At 42.9% G+C, this 20,741-nt stretch overlaps 1 protein-coding gene across 1 annotated transcript in view; it reads left to right on the top strand.

The window, feature by feature from the left end:
* LOC100076268 (V-type proton ATPase subunit S1-like) overlaps nt 1–20,741 on the top strand; it is a 58,859-nt gene that overhangs the window by 31,856 nt on the left and 6,262 nt on the right. Inside the window, exons 10-11 of the mRNA XM_029072867.2 lie at nt 9,747–9,988; nt 13,683–13,736. Of these exons, the coding sequence (XP_028928700.2) occupies nt 9,747–9,988; nt 13,683–13,736 (296 nt within the window). The remainder of the gene's footprint in view (nt 1–9,746; nt 9,989–13,682; nt 13,737–20,741) is intronic.

Below are 20,741 nucleotides of genomic sequence, written 5' to 3'. Positions count from 1 at the left end.
TTCTAATTCTAATTTGGCCACTTGTCTGCTGTGTGACCTAGGACAAGTCACTTTACTTCTCTGTGCCTCGGTCACTTTACTTCTCTGTGCCTCAGTTACTTCCTCTGTAAAATGGGGATCAAGATCATGAGTCCCACGTGGGAAAGGGACTGTGTCCAACCCAATTTGCTAAGTATAGTGCCTACCACATAGTAAGCACTTAACAAATACCATTATTATTATTATATGACATCATCTGGAGCAGCAGTAGAGAAAGAGAAAATTATTCCCTGCCTCAAGGAAGCCATATATCTGAAGCCGACTCTGGACAGGGTTTCTGAGGAGGGCAGAACAGCTAAATTATAGCAGATTGGGTTTGAGAGGGAAGGGCTCACCTCCTCCACTCATGACTAAAATAACCTGGTAGCTACTTCGACCGCCAAAGGAGGTTTGGCAGAGGTGGTGGAGGAAGTAGGCAGATACCACAGGAACTGGGGGAGGCTAGTGATAGGCCACAATTGTCACACTTTTCTCTGACTCTCCCTCCTCTCTCCTCCGCAACCTTCCTCCCAACTCCCTCCCCAGAAGCAGACCATCTTGTATCTACCCCAACCCTTGGTATAGCATGTGGCGCGTAGTTAGTGCTTAACAACTACCAAATACCATCCAGGAGAGGGCACCACACCCCAGATGGTATAAAGATTTAAGTAACCAGATGTCCCAGCTGGAGTGGGATAGTCCTAAAATCTGCCTGTCTGCCCTGCCATCCACAATCAATTTTTCCAGGCACATTTTTGTGTCCCCCTGCCAAAACACCAGTCCTTTAAAGCAATAGCCAAGTGAGAAATGCCTGCATGAGCTGATGAGAAGAGTAATATTGAGAGGAGATACAGGGATACACCAGCAGACACCTCCCTCCCTGTGGAGATAGAGTGGCTTTGGATGGCATCATTTAATACTAGACACATATTTGCCCACCCACCAGAGAGAGATATTCGTAACACAATGCTCCGTGAGTTATGTAATAGCATCTTCAAGAAACGAGGAAAGGTTCTCGTGTGGAAATCCACAGAGCTTTGAGCACGAGCCTCCCTCGCTGTGGGGTTATGGCATTTCCCTCCCAGGTCCCTGTAAACATGGCACTGCTACCAAACTGTGGGGCTCAGTGGAAAGAGCAGAGGGGCAAGGAGGATGAGTACTTGAAATAAAATGAACTGACATACAGACACCCAGGTCTATATCAATATGGAGGGAACACACCAACTGAAAAATGAACTGTCCAGTTTAAAACTGACCCCTCTTCATGTAGGTGGACGGGGTGGAGGGACACAGAGGGTGAAAGATGCCCTCTTCTCCCTGTTCTCCCTCTCTCAGGTCCCTCCATATCCCTTTCCTTTTCTTGCCTTTCTCTGTTTTTCTCCTTCTTTATGCCAGCCTCATCCCCTTTTTAGTCCTTCCCCATTTCTGTTTCCCTACACCCACCCTGCCCTGCCCATATTTTGGCTCTGCTCCCTTTAGTCTCTATCTCACTCAAAGTCACCAGAATCCTGGTTAAATTTAGTAATTAAGTAAATTTAGTAATTTAATATCTGTCTCCCCCACTAGAATGTAAGCTCACTGTGGGCAGGGAATATGTCTGTTATATTGTTACACTGTACTCTCCTAAGTGCTTAGTAGGGTGCTCGGCCCACATTAAGCACTCAATAAATATGATTGACTGATTTAGTAAAGACCGTACCGACTCTCTTTAGCTGTTCTCTCAGCTCCTCCCAGCAGCCGGTGTTCCAGAAACTGAGGACAAACCATGGCCTCCATAACTTTCCCTGCCCTTTGTCCTCAACTTGTGAATAGTAACCACCTCAAATATTCTACCTTTTGCCTGGACGTGCATTACAGTTCCGTTGAGCAACACATTGTTCCAAACCACAGGGAGACAGATCTTTCGTTCTGAACAAGTGGCAGAGATGAAAGCTAAAAGTAGATGTTATCCATTAAAAGAACCTCAAAGCCCGGGAGGAGATTAACTCATTAGAAAGACAGGCAGTGGGAGTATTGACAGGATCCCATAATTTGTTTCTTTTCAGGCACTCTTTGGAGAAATGCAGTTTTCAAATTTTCTCTTCAGAGTGTGAGAAATACAGTTTTCAAGTTTTCTCTTCAGAGTGTAAACTCCTTGAGAGCAGAGATCATGTCTGCTAATCCTGTTGTGTTGCATCAATCACTCAATCAAAGGTTTTTACAGAGACCTGACTATGCAGAGCACTGAACTAAACACTTGAGAACATGCAATACAACAGAGTTGGTAGACGTGATCCCTACCCACAAGAGCTTACAGACTACAGGGGGAAACACACTGAAATAGATTACGGTTAGGGGAAATAGTAGAATAAAAGAATTAGAATATAAGAATAAGTGTCATGTGGCTGCGGTGCTTTTCACAGTAAGAGCTCCATAAATATCACTGACAGATTGAAAAGGTTCCCATGGGGAATGAACCACACTCCACACATCTTTCCTTCACCCTTCACACCTCAAGCTGTTTTTTCTTTCATCTTCTTGCTCGTCCTCATCTCTTTCCCATCTCTTGTTCAAAAAAAATCAGCAAAATCCCTCTCCCTCTTTCCATCCCAAAGGTTCTTCCTCTGAGTTCTCCACTCCATCAGAGCAGTAGACCCTCTGTGGGCAGAGAATGCACCTTATGCTTCTGTTCTACTACCTCCCAAATGTTTAGTACAGTTCATGTCATTCAGTAGGTGCTCAATAAATTCCATTACTTTTACCACTGTCCGTTTCTGATTTCCCCTGATTTCCCCATCCAAATGTGAAGAATAGATAATCATTAATTTCCTAAGAGCATTCTGAGGGATTGTCAAAGGGCCATCAAAGAGGTACAAGGGAAGACAGTGGGTCCTAGTGGGAAGAGCACAAGATTGGGGGTAAGGGGACCTGGGTTTTAATCCCACATTTGCCATTTGCCTGTGTGTGGCCAAGGGCAAGTCACTTAACTTCTTTGAGCTTCAATTTCCTCATCTGCAAAATGGAGATTTAATACCTGTTTTCTCTCTTACTTAGGCTTTGTAATCTATCTGTGTCTAATATATTTATAGTACATCTACCCCAGTGCTTAGTACAGTGCTTAGCATATAGTAGGTGCTTAACAAATACTACTATTATTATGAGGAGCTGCAGTAGCAGCCTACCCTTGCCTCAGGTCTGCACAGGTCTCTGTAAATTTGTGCCCTGGCAAAGTTCAGCCTTAGGGAAAAGTCAGCAAGACTTTCCGCAGGTCTGGGGAGTGGTATTGGTACCAGAAGTGCTTGGACACGAACAAGCAGAGAGGGTTATTTCCTAGAGAAGCAGTTTGGATGTGAAATCTGTGTCATCACTCTGCCTGAGACCTGCTGTTGTTTTTGTTCTTTGATGTCTTTGTTCACTACCATATGCTGGGGAAACTGCACAAGTTTGTAAATAATTCCTGTTCCTCTTATGGTTGTATATGTTTTCTCCTCACCTTTCTCTCTGCCTCAAAAACACAAGCCAACAAATAAAAGGAAAAAAAAGTTACCAAATTTTCCTCAGAAATGACCCCAGTGTGTGTTCCAAGTTTCTTTGACGATGACACAGTGCCAAACCTTAGCACTGATCGACAGTTTGGGTTTTGGGTTTAATTTGGTAGGCTGAAGGGTCTTCTCGAGAGATGGAGTAATAATCATTCATAGTTGTTTTATCCTGTTAGCAGTCCTTCTCTTGAAGTTCTTAGTATTTTTATCTGGTGCTTCAAATTCCAACACCTCTTATTGGCTTCTCAAGGCACACAGCCAGAGAGAATGGCCTCTGCCTTAAAGGTGTTGAAAAACTAGAGTGAGTATTAACTAGGGTGGATTAGTAAAGCTCATCTTGGCCTCACAACTTCTGTCACCAGGCCAAGCCAGGATGAGTGATAGGTAATTAGACATGTGCAGAATCCCTTTCCTTGGCAGGATCTGAATCGTGTTGCCGTTAGAGAGTTGATCCTGATGTTGGGAGTTGATATCTCAGCCAGACAGAGAACCAGTCAGTGTGACTCCCCGCTCCACCTCACATGTAGAATTTCCTACATGTGTGTTGAGCACTATGTGCCAAACACTGTCTTGAGCCCTGGTGTAAGTGCAAGATAATCACAGTCCTTGTCCTACATGAGGCTCACAGTCTAAGGGAGTGAGAGAAGAGGTACTGAATCCCCATTTTATAGAGGAGGAAACTGAGGCTCAGAGAAGTTAAGTGGCTGGCCAAAGGTCACTCAGCAGGCAAGTGGCAGAGCAGAAATTAGAATACAGGTGCCCCAACACCTAGACCCCTTCTCTCTCTAGCCCCTAGTATAGGGCTTGGTGTAACCGATCAATTAATCAATCAGTGGTATTTACTGAGCCTTGTGCTGAGCACTGTACAAAGCCCTTGGGAGAGTATACTATAACAGAACTGATAGACGGCTTCTCTTCCCTCAAGGAATTGACAGTCTAATGGGAATTTATAGTCTAGAGGGCACATATTAAGCATTCAGTAAGAGCTGGTTCTGCTGAAACGACACTGAATGAGGGGAGTCTAAAAATGAGGGAAAACACAGGTCCATTTCCTCTAAAGGGATGACACAAATTTTCTTGATTATTTTTATCCCCTATCACCTCTTCTGATCCCATAGTGGTCCAAGCCAGGCAAACTCATGCCAAAACTGCTTTGCCTACCCATCCCCATTGAGATTAGGAGTTTTAACCAGTTAAAAGAGCTCATTGGGCCAGGTGAGAGGTGAGGACAGAGGACATTAGAACATGGAATTAGAACATGGACAGATAATGCCAACACCAACAGCAGTCCTAAAAGAAAAAGAGAATCTCCTAAGGTAAAATGGAACCTCCTAATGTTTAACTAGCAACTCTGGGGGGAACGTGGAAACAGATAATTAACTTGACTGTCTGGTGACAAAGTGAAATTCCTGGAATAAAATGTTTTCTAGAAACTTTCCAAAGGGCAGCTTGGCCTATTTTCAGAGCTGAAAACTTTACACGTTTCATCCACTTTGGAAGTGATTTCTGCCCTCAGCTGAGCCTGTGCATAAAGATTATTTTCGACTAAGTCTTGCTTGTAGTGGCTTTTATTGATTTTTTTTGTAAGCTTTACATAATTATTACATAATTATCCCTCCCTGTCAGCACTCTACCTGAGTGATTAAATACTCAGGTCCAAATAAGAGACAATACTTTTTCTATTTGCATTCCTCTGAAACACCAGTGCTGCTTTAACCATGAAGCTTGGGGCATTAACATTATTGTGTTTGAAGACTTTGCTCATTGATTTTCTTACACAGGACAGAGAAAAAGAAAAGTGCAACATATAGAATAGATATTGAATATTGACAAATGTTCTGGGTTGAATTTATCTTTAACCAACAATCAGTCTACCACTTAGGGTTATGGATTTAGAAGAGATGTGGCTATTCAAATGTTTCTATTTCACGAACGTGTTATTGAAAATATATTTTTTTCGAATCAATAGGGAACCGTTAGACAGAAACATAAATAATGAAAAGAATGTTCTGTCTAGAATTGAACAGCTTGTTTTGTAAATTTAATTTTTGCCTCCTTGGATGAAAGGACAAAAATAAACTCAAAATAAAAATAGGTAGAAATCCATAATTGTTATGAGAAGGATCTCTATTGATTTCAGTCCATGCTCCAAAAATTAACAAACTTAAAGCAAATATTATCAAGATATGAGTTCTTTCCTTGGAAATCAAATCATAACTCTCAGCTAAAGCTGTTGCTTTTCATTTTGGGGGTGAGCAGGGATAGTCAGATAGAAATGAAACATCTCATTGTCCAAAAACCAAGGGTTCAAATGGGAGTGGCCCAGGGAAAGAGTGGCAGGGGAAATAGGAATGGAGGGGCAGTCAGCAGAAACAAACTCCACAGGTCTACACTAATCAACCTTTCTAAGGAGTCAACAGAGCATGGAAACCAAAAAAAGGTGTGTTGGAGGAGGGCTGGCTAGCCATTTAGAGAACAAAAAGTGATAAGGGGTCAAAGCCTGTTGTTTCTGGTCATTCATTCATTCATTCATTCATTCAATCAATCATATTTATTGAGTATTTACTGTGTGCAAAGCCCTGGACTAAGCGCTTGGGAGAGTACAAAATAACAATAAACAGACATATTCTCTGCCCACAGTGAACTTACAGTCTTGTTGGGGAGTCTAGCTTCAGAAGGAGGTAGATTTGTTGTAAAAAGAGATATTGCTGGCTCATTTACAGGAAAAGAAGATGAAACATTAATCATCCTATATGGACATATCATAATCTGTACATGAAATGGTTTGTATATGAGGTTGTTCACACAAGACCACGGTATGTTACTTTTGATGACTTTTTCCTGACTTGCATACATAAAGAAGAACATTCCTGTTAGCAATCAGTTTTAATTTCATCTTGCAGAAGAGTCACATTGCCTATTCCAGGTGCTGGAGGCAAATAATATCAATCGATCATATTTATTGAGCATTTCTATATGCAGACCACTATACTAAGTGCTTGGCAGGGTACAGTATAACAGAGTTAGAAGACATGTTCCCTCCCCACAATGAGCTTACAGTCTAGAATGATAATGATAATAATAACAACAAAATTTGAGTGCTTACTATGTGCCAAGTACTGGAATAGATACAATACAATCAGATCAGACATAGTCCCTGTCTCACATGGGGTTCATGGTCTAAGAAAAAGGAAAAATGGATATTTAAACTCCATCTTCAGATGAGAAAACTGATGCACGGGACAGTTATGTGACTTGCTCTAAGTCACACAATAGGGAAGTGGTGGAATCATGGTTAGAAACCAGTTCTCCTGACTCTCACCCCCATGCTCTTTCTACTAGGCCACACTGCTTCTCAAAAATTAATATTTTGTCATAAAGATGCATTTAACATCACAAGCTTGGAAATAACAATCTTGTATCAGTCAATAGGTCAGATTTATTAAGCACTTAATCTGTGCAAAGCACTGTACTAAGTGCTTGGGAGAACAATGTAACAGACACATTCACTGCCCACATGAGCTTACAGTGTATAGGGGAGCCAGATATTAATATAAGTAAATAAATGAATTACAGATGCATACATGAGTGCTGTGGGGCTCGGAGGGGGGATGAATAAAGGGAGAAAATAAGGGTAATGCAGAAGGGAGTTGAAGAAAAGGAAAAGAGGACTTAGTAAGGGGAAGGCCTCTTAGAGAAGATGTGCCTTCAGTAAGGCTTTGAAGGTGGGAAGAGTAATGGTCTGTCCGATGTGAAGAAGGAGGGCGTTACAGGCCAGAGGCAGGATGTGGGCGAGAGATCAGCAACAAGATAGATGAGATCCAGGTGCAATGAGTAGATTGTTATTAGAGGAACAAAGTCTGGGGGCTGAGTTGAAGTAGGAGAGTAGTGAGGTGAGAAAGGAAGGGGCAAGGTATATGCTCTTTGAACTGGAGGACAGCTGTAGTGGTGAGGATTCAGATGTCTTAGATATCACCCTACTAAATCTGCAGGAAGAGAATCTTGATTTTATTTCAGGAGTTCAAAGGGTTTGATTCGTGAAGGGTAAGAAAAATAAAGAAAGTTATCTTGGCTAATGAGTGAAAGAGAGCTCTGTCAATTCTATGAATCCAAAAAAGGTTGTGAATTGGGTGCATTATTAATTCCTGTGACAGTAACTAGGAACAATGAGATGGCCACTAGATTATAAGCCCCTTGAGGGCAGAAACTGCATTCTTCATTGCAGTTGCATTTTCTCAGATAGTGCTGGGTTCTGCACACATAATGTGCTTGTTGGATACTCTTGATTGATGATAATGAATGCACTGGAAATGTGCTGAAGAACACGTTAGTTGAATGAATGGAAATCCTTCCTGACAGACGACAATGAACCCCACAAGAATAGAGGTAGAAAATTTAGTCCTTGAATGATTAGAAATTTGATTGGGTTAAAGGCAGCGATGATCTTACTGCAGAGAGCCATCTGAACTGAAGTTTTAGGTAGACCAGAATCCTTCTGTACTTTTTAATGGTATTTATTCAGCATTTACAGTGTGCCAGCCACTGTTCTAAGAACTGGGGTAGATGCCCTTTGTTGGGTAGAGACTGTCTCTGTTGCTGAACTGTACTTTCCAAGCACTTAGTACAGTGCTCTGCACACAGTAAGTGTTCAATAAATATGATTCAGTGAATGTATGAATAAAAGATAATCAGGTTGGACACAGTCTATGTCCCCGTGTTCTTATTTTACAGATGAGGAAACTGAGACTCAGAGAAGTTATATGATTTGCCCAAGTTAACATTTTAGACTAATGGCAGAACCAGAATTAATAATAATAATAATAATGATGATGGTATTTGTTAAGCACTTACTATGTGCCAAGCACTGTTCTAAGAGCTGGGGTAGATACAAGGTAATCAGGTTGACCCACGTGGGCCTCACAAATTAGAACTGGGTCTCCTAACTGACAATCCTGTGTTATTTCCATAAATCCACTGTGCTTGTGTGCTTAGTTTCAGGACTTTATTGGATTTTATAAACCTCTGAAGGCAGGGATTTGTGATGCTTCTCATGGGGGCTCAATCAATCAATCAATCACTGTGTCAGCCTCCTCTATGATCTCCCTTCCTCCTGTCTCTCCACACCTCCAGTCTATTCTTCATTCCCCTGCCCGGATCATATTCCTACAGAAACGCTCTGGGCATGTCACTCCCCTCCTCTAAAACCTCCAACCTTTCAACCTATCAACCTATCAACCTTTGCATGAAACAAAAACTCCTCACTCTTGGCTTCAAAGCTCTCCATCACCTTGCCCCCTCCTACCTCACCTCCCTTCTCTCTTTCTACTGCCCACCCCATACACTCTGCTCCTCTGCCGCTCACCTCCTCACGGTCCCCCGTTCACGCCTATACTGCCATCGACCCCTGGCCCACGTCCTCCTCGCTGTCCTGGGATGCCCTCCCTCCTCACATCCATCAAACTAACTTTCTTCCCCTCTTCAAAGACCTACTGAGAGCTCACCTCCTCCAAGAGGCCTTCCCAGACTGAGCCCCCCTTTTCCCTCTGCTCCCCCTCCCTTCCTCCTCTGCTCCTCTCCCTTTCCCATTCCCCTCCCCTCAGCTGAGCCCCCTTTCTCTCTGCTCCTCCCCTTTCCCCCTTCTCCTCAGCACTGTGCTCATTTGTATATATTATTCATTACCCTATTTATTTTGTTAATGAGGTGTACATCCCCTTGATTCTATTTATCTTGATAATGTTGTCATGTTTTTGTTTTGTTCTGTTTTGCTCTACTGTCTGTCTCCCCCTTTTAGACTATGAGCCTGTCATTGGGCAGGGATTGTCTCTATCTGTTGCCAAACTGTACATTCCAAGCACTTAGTACAGTGCTCTGCACATAGTAAGCACTCAATAAATACGAATGAATGAATGAATGAATGAATGAAGCTCTTCCTAGATGCAGAGCACGATTCTAAACATTTGGGAGAGAGAAAACAATAAAACAGAGTAGGGAGACATGATCCCTGTCTTCAAGGAGCTTACAATTGAGTAGAGGGGTTTACAAAAATTGGAAGCTCTAGGCTGCCTTTCTCTAGATGCTAGGATCTGCATAGTGGAAGAACAGAAAATTCACCAGTGTTCACCTTTTCTGCAGATCTACCCCTGATGATGTGATTTCCCTTGCTGGGGGTTCAAAAAGACTTACTTTCTGTGTCATTCATGATTCCAGATTCTCAGACGGCCCAGTGCGAAAGTACAATCAAGACGACAATTATTGGGGGTTGAAGCTGAGCAGAAGGTTCCATATCCTCCACTGAGCGTGACTGATGGCATAACAACCTGCATCTTGTTTTTCGCCAGTAGACTCTCCCTGGTGATGAACCACTCGCTCTGGGTGGAGCTCACCAACTTGACCTTCATTTCTCAGAAAGTAAACTTGAACGCATCTATGTGTTCCACCAACCAAACCATGTGAGTGTGGGGCAAGGCCCTGGAGTTCAAAATAAAATTGACCATAGTAATTCATTCATTCATTCATTCAATCATATTTATTGAGCACTTACTGTGTGCAAAGCACTGTACAGAGCACTTGGGAGGGTACAATATAACAATAAATAGACACAGTCCCATCAATCAATCAGTTGTGTTTATTGAGTGCTTTCCATGTGCAGACACTGTGCTAAGTGCTTGGGAGAGTTCAATGTAATAGAGTTGGTATACATGTTCTTGACCTCTCTGCTGCCTTTGACACTGTCGACCATCCCCTTCTCCTCCATACCTTATCTCACCTTGGCTTCACGGACTCCGTCCTCTCCTGGCTCTCCTCTTACCTCTCTGGCCGGTCATTCTCGGTCTCCTTCGCTGGCACCTCCTCCCCCTCCCATCCTTTAACTGTTGGAGTTCCTCAAGGGTCAGTTCTTGGCCCTCTTCTGTTCTCCATTTACACTCACTCCCTCGGTGAACTCATCCGCTCTCATGGCTTTGACTACCATCTCTACGCAGATGACACGCAGATCTACATCTCCGCCCCTGTCCTCTCCCCCTCCCTTCAGGCTCGCATCTCCTCCTGCCTCCAGGACATCTCCACCTGGATGTCGGCCCGCCACCTAAAACTCAACATGAGCAAGACTGAGCTCCTCATCTTCCCTCCCAAACCCGGTCCTCTCCCAGACTTCTCTATCACCGTGGATGGCACGACCATCCTTCCCGTCTCTCAGGCCCGCAATCTCGGTGTCATCCTTGACTCGTCTCTCTCGTTCACCCCACACATCCTATCCGTTACCGAGACCTGCCGGTTTCACCTCCACAATATCGCCAAGATCCGCCCTTTCCTCTCCAACCAAACGGCTACCTTACTGCTACAGGCTCTCGTTATATCCTGGCTAGACTACTGTGTCAGCCTTCTCTCTGACCTCCTTTCCTCCTCTCTCACCCCGCTCCAGTCTATTCTTCACTCTGCTGCCCGGCTCATCTTCCTGCAGAAACGATCTGGGCATGTCACTCCCCTTCTCAAACAACTCCAGTGGTTGCCTATCAACCTCCGCTCCAAACAAAAACTCCTCACTCTAGGCTTCAAGGCTCTACATCACCTTGCCCCTTCCTACCTCTCCTCCCTTCTCTCTTTCTACCAACCGCCCCGCACGCTCCGCTCCTCTGCCGCCCACCTCCTCACCGTCCCTCGGTCTCGCCTATCCCGCCGTCGACCCCTGGGCCACGTCCTCCCGCGGTCCTGGAACGCCCTCCCTCCTCACCTCCACCAAACTGATTCTCTTCCCCTCTTCAAAACCCTACTTAAAACTCACCTTCTCCAAGAGGCCTTCCCAGACTTAGCTCCTCTTCTCCCTCTACTCCCTCTGCCACCCCCCCTTTACCTCTCCACAGCTAAACCCTCTTTTTCCCCTTTTCCCTCTGCTCCTCCACCTCTCCCTTCCCATCCCCACAGCACTGTACTCGTCCGCTCAACTGTATATATTTCCATTACCCTATTTATTTTGTTAATGAATTGTACATCGCCTTGATTCTATTTAGTTGCCATTGTTTTTACGAGATGTTCTTCCCCTTGACTCTATTTATTGCCATTGTTCTTGTCTGTCCGTCTCCCCCGATTAGACTGTAAGCCCGTCAAACGGCAGGGATTGTCTCTATCTGTTGCCGACTTGTTCATCCCAAGCGCTTAGTACTGTGCTCTGCACATAGTAAGCGCTCAATAAATACTATCGAATGTTCTTTGTCCACAAGAAGCTTGCAGTCTATCAGTTGATCAATCAGTCGTATTTATTGAGCACTTTTTATGTACTAAGCACTTGAGAGAGTAAAATACAACAGAAATAAGTGTTACATTCCCAGCTCCTAATGAGCTTACAGTCTAGAAGGGAGATAGACATTAAAATAAATTACAGATATGTACTTAAGTGCTGTGGGGTTGAGAGTGGAGTGAATAAAGGGTACAAATCCAAGTACAAGGGTGAGGGAGAAGTGAGAGGGACTTTGGGAAATGAGAGCTTTGTTGGGTAAGACCTCTTGAGGGAAATGTGATTTTAAAGCTTTGAAGGAGGGGAGAGTGATGGTTTGTCCAATATAATGGGGAAGGGAATCCCAGGCCAGAGGCAGAATGTGGGTGAATAATCGGCAGCGAGATAGATGATATAGGAACTAAAGAGTGATTCATTTAATCATAAGTATGTATTGAGGGTTTACTTTGTGCAGAACTTTAGGCTAGGCACCTGGAAGCATGCCTTTGAAGTAAAATACTCTATCCCTGCCCTTGAGAAGCTTGCAGTCTAGTGGGATCAATTAATCAATAATAACTTGAGTGGTTACTGAATGCAGAGCACTGTACTAAATACTTGGGAGAGTAAGATGTAATCCCGGCTTACAATGAGCATACTGTATGGAGGGGGAAAGAGACATTAAAATGAATAAATAACTTTCAGATATATACATAAGTGTCGTGGGGTGGAGGGTGGGGTGAATAGCAAATGCTCAAGGCATACAGAACCAAGTGCATAGATGACACAGAAGAAAGAGGGAGCTCAGGTAAAGAGGGCCTAACTGGGGAAGGCCTCTTGGAGGAGATGTGGTCTTAATAAGGCAAAGGCAGGGAGAGTGGTGGTCTGGCATATATAAGGGAAGGGAGTTCCAGGCCAGAGGGAGGAGGCAGGAAAGGTGAGGTAGACAAGATTGGGACACATTTAGTAAGCTGGCACTAGAGGATCAAAGTGTACGAGGTGGGCTGTAATAGGAGATCAGTGAAGGAAGGTAGGTAAGCTGATTCAGTGCTTTAAAGTCTATGACTGGCAACCATACACTGTACATTGTACATATATGGTAGGAACTAGAGGGAAAGTACAGATATGATTGGATATAATTGGTGTTCTTAAGAGTGTGGAAAATGAAATGAATGAAGGAATAATTCAATAAATGAATAAATAGTGATGAATCCATTCAGGACAGGGCCCTTGTCATAAATAGCTATCTACCACTAGTAACAGAGCTTCCTGCTGATTTTCCCTGAGCTTTCCTACAATAAATATGGTTTGGGAGTAATCCTAATTGCCTGGATGACATTTCTTTCTGGGTTCTGATGTGTCATTGCTCTTTCCATTTCTCCTCCTCCTCTTCAGTAGCTTTATGAAATTCTGTTAGAAAAAAATTCTGGGATAACACATAACCTTTCACCATTTCCTTCATTGACTCAGTCTCTCGGTTCCACTCTTCTGAATTGTCCACGGTCACAGAGGAGAATCTGATTTCATTTTAATAACACAGTACTGAGTATCACTGCAAGACAAGAATTGGGCCAATTACCTTCTCAGTGTCTCTTCCCTCTGACTCACCTGATAGAGGCAAATCAAAGTTTTCTCACTGTGGTCAGGCAAAGTATCTACCAACTCTGTTATACTGTACTCTCCCAAGCGTGCTTAGTAAATACCATTGACTGATTTGCTGATTACAGTATTCTGCACACAGTAACCGCTTGCTAAATATGACTGGTTGATCAATTGAATATGAATGTGATATTTCCCCCACATACTTTCATTTCATTGTTTCAGATCTTGGTACTCACACTGTATTGCTGAAAATTTCTTTAATGAGCACCATAAGGAGCTAATTAAAATGAAAACCAGTAACATTCTAAAACTTGTCTTTATTTGTTCCCTATTAGGTTGTCCTTGAAGTATACAGAACCCACAAAGGGAGTCAACAGCCTGGAAATACAGTATGTTTATGACTTTATTTATAAACTCTTTGCTTTCATCTCACAAATTAACTTACTCCTCTCTGGGCTGTAAGCTCCCCTCTAGACTGTAAGCTCACTGTGGGAAGGGAGCATTTGTCTAGTCTTGTTTTATGCTGTCGAGTCATGTCTGACCCATAGCAATGCTTTGGACACATTTATCCAAGAACACCACATCCAACTGCAATCTTTCCGGTAGTGTATCCATAGAGTTTTCTTGGTAAAATATGGAAGTGGTTTGCCACTGCCTCCTTTCACACAGTAAACTTGAGTCTCTGCCCTGGACTATCTCCCATGCTGCTGTTGCCCAGCACAGATGAGTTTTGACTTGTAGCAGATTGCCTTCCACTTGTTAGCCACTGGTCAAGCTAAGAATGGAAAGGGGAAGACTCTGCTTACCTTTCCCTCCTGTAGTTGAGACTGGTAGAGTACTGGAATCTCTCCAGGTGAAGGTGACGGTAACTTGTGTCTTGCTAGTGTTGAACTTTTCCAAGGGCTTAGCACTTATTAGGTGCTCAGTACATGCTGTTGATCGATTGGCCCTTGCCTTTATCTTCGAGGAGCTCTCAATCTATTAGGGTGCACAGGCTGACATGAGTTGTATAAATGCAGTGGGAACAGGGGAAAAATAGAGGAAAAATATAAATGTAACTAGTAATGACAGTGAAAATTGTGTTTGTTAAGTGCTTAGCACACAGTAAGCACTTCACGAACACAAGCACTGGGGTATATACAAAATACACATGTCCCATATGGGGTTCACAGTCTAAGTAGGAGGGAGAGAAGTTACGTGACTTAGCCAAGGTCTCACAGCAGGTAAATGGTGCACCCGGGAGGAGAACCTAGGTCCTCTGACTCCCAGGCCCGTGCTTTTTCCACTTGGCCATGTTCCTTTCAGCTAATACCATTACAACTCATTCAACCTCTCTGTGCCACAGTTACCTCATTTGTTAAATGGGGATTATAACTATGAGCCCCATGTGGGACAGAGACTATGTCCTTAGTCTAGTGGAAAGAGAAGTCAGAAGACCCTGTTTCTTTTTCTGGCTCCTCACCTGGGAGGACTTCTTGGGCAAATCTTTTAATTTATCTGAGCATCATATCCTTTAGACATTTGATATTCACCATACCCTGAACCCCTTAGCACTTATATATTTCTCTAATTGATGTATTTCTATTAATGTCTGTCTCCCCATCTAGTCTTTAGCTCCTTGTGGGCTGGAAATATGTTTACCAACAGTGTTGTATTGTACTCTCCCAAGTACTTAGTACAGTGCTCTGCACACAATAAGCACTCAAAAAAATCATTGATTGATTTATTGATCAGTTTACTTGTCTGTAAGATAGGGATAAAATTAACTGTGAGTCTCATGTCAGACAGGGACTCTGCCTCAACTCATAACCTTGTGTCCACCCCAGGGCTTAACACGTATGAAGGGCTTAATAAGTGCTAAAATTAATGTAGGCACTCTGAACCCCTTTGAACAAAAGCAGCAATAGTTAGGAAAATTTATTGCCAGAGTGGCATTGTGAGAGGACAAAGGAGGTATTGGGAGTAAGAAGACTAAGAGTTTTCTGTTTAGGATTAGTACTTTGCATTTAGTACAGTCCTCTGCACGTATAAGCATGCAATAAATATGATTGATTGAATGAATGATTGATTCTTTTCCTGGATCTTTCTTTGTCTTGCTATGATGCTACATTAGGCAAATTAGCCAGTATTTCTGCTTCCCCAATTTCTTCATCAGAAAAACAGGAACAATCATCTTTCCCTTACTTTACCTCACTGGGATTTGGATTTTTGAGATTTGGTTCATGATATAATAAATGTGAAAGTACCTTGAATTATTTGGCAGAAAATGCTCAATTCATCCCAAGAGTTTTTGGGATTGTACACTGGTGAGAAGTTTGTTTGATTCTATTTGCCCTTCTATTAGAAGGATTGGGAACAAACTAAATTTTTGTTTTTATTGGTTATAAAGGAATTCAAGGGCTAATCAGCGTGGAAATTTAAATTATAATTTTTAAAGTAAGAGCATTCTGCATAAATATCTTTCTACAATAATTGCATTTTCTTTGCTAGATTCCCCAGTAGATTTTCAGGTGGTTGAAGGATTGATTATGACCCCAACAAGGATTTTTATTTTTATACCCTCTCCTACACATATTGAAAACAGAAAAATTCACATTCTGGAAGATATGTCTTGAAAATGGTCTCTTTATGAAAATAAACACACATTTTTTACCATGCTTGGAAGAACAGTGCAATGAACAAAGAATCCAGGGCTTTTTGCAAAAGCATTAGGAGAAATTGAAATCCCATTTAAAGAAGGAAGAAGCATTTAAACAAATTCAAAACATGGTCCCCGAAGTACCTTAGTTGACAAATCCCAGAGGCAATGATTCCACCTCTGCTCATATTTGCAAAGTACAGTTCAGACAGTAAAGTGCAGGTGTTCACAGAATGAACAAACAAAATCCCAACCAGAAGTTTTGAGAGTTGAAGTTCAGAGCCAGGTGCTGTACTTTCCATGATCTGAGATTTCCTAAGAGTGATTTCTCTGGACCTCTGCTGTCCTGGTAAATTATTTACTGGGGCCAGGTATCTTCTTAAAAACAGCTTTTGAAGAAACCCCAGAATAGAGTTTGCAGGCAACAAATGTCTTTGTGCCTTCTTCCTGCTATAAACCCACCAAAAGAGATAAATCGTTTTCCTTTCAAATATAATTGAGAGAAAAAAACCTAAAACTAGTGGTCCAAAACAAGAGAAGGATATCACTACAGAACCTTCTGGTGTCTTAATACAGAGAAGCAGTGTTGCCTAATGGTTATATCATGGACCTGGGAGTCAGAAGAACCTGGGTTCTAATCATGGCTCCACCACTTGTCCGCTGTGTAACCTTGGGCAAGTCACTTAACTTCTCTGTGCCTCAGCTTCCTTAACTGTAAAATTGGGATTAAGATTGTGAGCACCATGCGGGACTATGTCCAATCTGATTACCTTGTATCTGTCCTGGCCCTTAGAATAGTGCCTGGCATGTAGTAAGCACTTAACAAGTACCATAAAGAAAAATGAACTCAATTACCGAGGTAAGGAGAGTGTTTTAAATCATTGACATGGTGGAGGGATTACCTTTGAAAGGTATCCAAAAATAGATTCTCAGGTCAGAGTATCTTCAGCTGAGGAGAGAACAAAGACTTTGACAGGCAGATTTAGAAAACTGCCATCCAGGCACTAGGTCAGAAGATCCCTGCACTCCTGGACCAAGATAACCAATTTTTTTGGTCAAATGCCAGGAGAGGAATGAGACACAAAGGGAGACATGACTGTGGTTGATCTGAATGAATTTTGTCTCTACCCCTCCAGGGGTAGAGACCCGCGCTTGCCATACAGTAAATACTTATCAAGTATGGTTATTATTATTATTATTACAAACAGGGTGCTGGAGAAGGGGAGAGCTCTGAGAGTTGGCTTCTCTCTGTTCCTGATCTACTAGAGAAAGAGCTTTGACACTGGATGTTTCCTTATTGTGACAGAGGTCCTGCGTTAGGTAGGACAGTCATGATTTGGGAGGTTCCATGTCTAACTCTGTCAGTCTTTCTGCCTTTCTTTTCATATTACTCAAAACTGTCAGCGCCTCTCCTCCAGGTCCTGATTCCTAAAACTTTAATCATTTTCATTATCTTCTCTGGACCCCTTTCTAGGTTTACCTATATGTAAAAAGCAAAACTGAACCCAACATCCTAATCATAAATAGGCTATATATCATGACTGAGCCAAGTTAGACTGTCCTGGACCGCCTTAGAAAAATAGACAAATGGCCCAGAATGGGGATTCATTCATTCATTCAATAGTATTTATTGAGCGCTTACTATGTGCAGAGCACTGTACTAAGCGCTTGGGATGAACAAGTCGGCAACAGATAGAGACAGTCCCTGCCGTTTGACGGGCTTACAGTCTAATCGGGGGAGACGGACAGACAAGAACAATGGCACTAAACAGCATCAAGGGGAAGAACATCTCATAAAAACAATGGCAACTAAATAGAATCAAGGCGATGTACAATTCATTAACAAAATAAATAGGGTAACGAAAATATATACAGTTGAGCGGACGGGTACAGTGCTGTGGGGATGGGAAGGGAGAGGTGGAGGAGCAGAGGGAAAAGGGGAAAATGAGGCTTTAGCTGCGGAGAGGTAAAGGGGGGATGGCAGAGGGAGTAGAGGGGGAAGAGGAGCTCAGTCTGGGAAGGCCTCTTGGAGGAGGTGATTTTTAAGTAAGGTTTTGAAGAGGGAAAGAGAATCAGTTTGGCGGAGGTGAGGAGGGAGGGCGTTCCAGGACCGCGGGAGGACGTGACCCAGGGGTCGACGGCGGGATAGGCGAGACCGAGGGACGGCGAGGAGGTGGGCGGCAGAGGAGCGGAGCGTGCGGGGTGGGCGGTAGAAAGAGAGAAGGGAGGAGAGGTAGGAAGGGGCAAGGTGATGGAGAGCCTTGAAGCCTAGAGTGAGGAGTTTTTGTTTGGAGCGGAGGTCGATAGGCAACCACTGGAGTTGTTTAAGAAGGGGAGTGACATGCCCAGATCGTTTCTGCAGGAAGATGAGCTCCTTCTGCAGGAAGATGAGGAAGGAAGGAAGATGATGCAGGAAGATCTTCTGCAGGAAGATGAGATCCATGGAATGGGGATCATTCCAGTCACACCATCCACATGACTTTGCACGGATTTCCAGCTGCTCTTCTTCCCTTTAAATGCTTGTAACCCATATCTGGACTGGACCATGCATTCAATTCCAGCTCCATAGCTTTCTGGCTCTTGTATAGATGTTTCAGAACATGGAGGGACTTTAAACTCCACCCAAATATTTGCCATAAGGAGAAGAGAAGGCTGGCAGGGCTGGGATGGTGCCCCAGTGTCCTGTTACAGAAAAGATAACCTAGTCTCCATATTTAATGAAGGCCTTAACAGTGCTGAGGAGGAGAGTTGCCCCTGCTTCCTTCATTAGTCAATAGTTTTAACTAAGCATTTACCATGGACCAAGCACTGCAGTAGGCATTTGGGAGAGAACAATACGACAGAGTTAATAGAGGTAATAACTCTACCGCAAGGAGTTCACGGCCTAGGGATTTACCTACTCTAAGGATTGAATTTCTCTTTACATGTTGCCATAAGAATGCAGGGTCTTAAGATACCTTCCTAGAGGACACCTCTGTTGGATATAAGCTTGGGAAATACTCTCCAAATCTCCTCCATCGAGTGGCATGATCAGAGAACTCTGCTTTGTTAAGGAAACATCACATGATAAATAAGTGTCTTAATGCCTGAGGTAGACAACAATCTATATCTATATATATGTATATATATATGCATATAAAATAGTATGAATAATCAATAATCAATTATGTTTATTGAGTCCTTATTGTGTGCAGAGCACTCTATTAAGTAGTTGAAAAAGTACAATAAAGTTGGTAGGCATGATCCCTGTCCTCAAGAAACTTACAATAAAAGGAGTTAGGCAGTTATTGAAATAAATTACAGATAGGGGAAGAACAATAAAAGGTCATGTACATTCTCTAGACTGTAAGCTTGTTGTGGGCAGGGAACCTACCTACCAAATCTGTTGTATTATACTTTCCCAAGAATTTAGAACAGTGCTCTGGACACAGTAAGAGTTCAATAAATACCATTGGTGATAAATAAGTACATAAGTGCTGTGATAGTGGGAAAAAAGTGATTATCAAATTGCTTAGAGATACACACCCAAGGGCATAAGTGACTCAGAAGAGAGAGAGAGAATAAGGTAGGAAGACCAGCCAGAGGTTAGTCAGGGAAGGCTTCCTGGAGGAGATATGATTTTAGTTTTTGCAGATAGGGAGAGTGGTGGTCTGTCACAAAAGAAGGGGGAGGGAGTTCCAGGCATGAAGGAGAGTGTGAGCAAGAGGCTGACTCCAAGAGAGACTAGATTGAGACATGATAGGTAGGTGGGTAGAAGGAGTGAAATATATGGGCTGGGTTGTAGTGAGAGAGAACAATCAATCAATCAATCATATTTATTAAGTGTTTACTCTGGGCAGAGCACTGTACTAAATGCTTGGGATAGTACACTATAACAGAGTTGGTAGACACATTTGCTGCCCACAAGAAGGTTACAGTCTAGAGGGAGGAACAAAAATAGACAAGAGGGAGAGGGTGATTGAGTGCCTTAAAAGTAATGGTGAGGAGCTTTTGTTTGATGCAAAGATGAATGGGCAACCACTGGAGGGTTCTGAGGTGTGGGGAGACATGCATAAAGTTTTTTATTCAGAAAAATGATCCAGACAGCAGAAGGAAGTATGGATGGGTTGAGAGAATGGCATCAGGGTAGTCAGTGAGGCTAATGGGATAGTCAGGGTTGAATAACAGAAGTGCTTGTACCACTGTAGTAGCAGATTGGATGGAGAGGAAGGGGCAGATTCCAACAGAATGTGGGGACTGACAGAATACATATGATGAAGGAGAGAGATGAGTCAAGGATAATGCCAAGATTGTAGGCTTGTCAGACAGGGAAGGGTGGTGGTGATGTGAACTAAGATGGGAAAGACCAGGGGAGGAGTTTGGGAAGGGAGAAAAGAAATTCTAGTTAGTTTAAGATGTCATGAATTAAGTGAATATTGCAGGTGAAAAAGGGGAAAATATGTGCTGTAGAGATTATTGCGAAAAACAGAATTTATAGGACTCAAAGCACCCTACAAGCAACCTCATCGAAAACCACCCATCCATCTCCTTAGAATGGATGCAATGAAACTGCAAATGGAAATCTCCTTCCAGTAGGCATTTGGAGACTCCCTTTCCAAGGGTAGAGAAATGGCTGGCTCAGAAAATCAAACAAGGGTATAATAAACCAGCAGTGACCCCCATTAGAGCAGCTGCAGTAGGTTAAAAAAGGGACAGAAGGGAAATCAACTTGACTTTGAGAGACTTTTTATAATGCCCCATATAGCTCAGCCTTTAA

Source organism: Ornithorhynchus anatinus, chromosome 10 (genome assembly GCF_004115215.2).
Source record: "Ornithorhynchus anatinus isolate Pmale09 chromosome 10, mOrnAna1.pri.v4, whole genome shotgun sequence".
Lineage (NCBI taxonomy): Eukaryota > Metazoa > Chordata > Mammalia > Monotremata > Ornithorhynchidae > Ornithorhynchus > Ornithorhynchus anatinus.
This window is presented reverse-complemented; position numbering and strand designations above follow the sequence as displayed.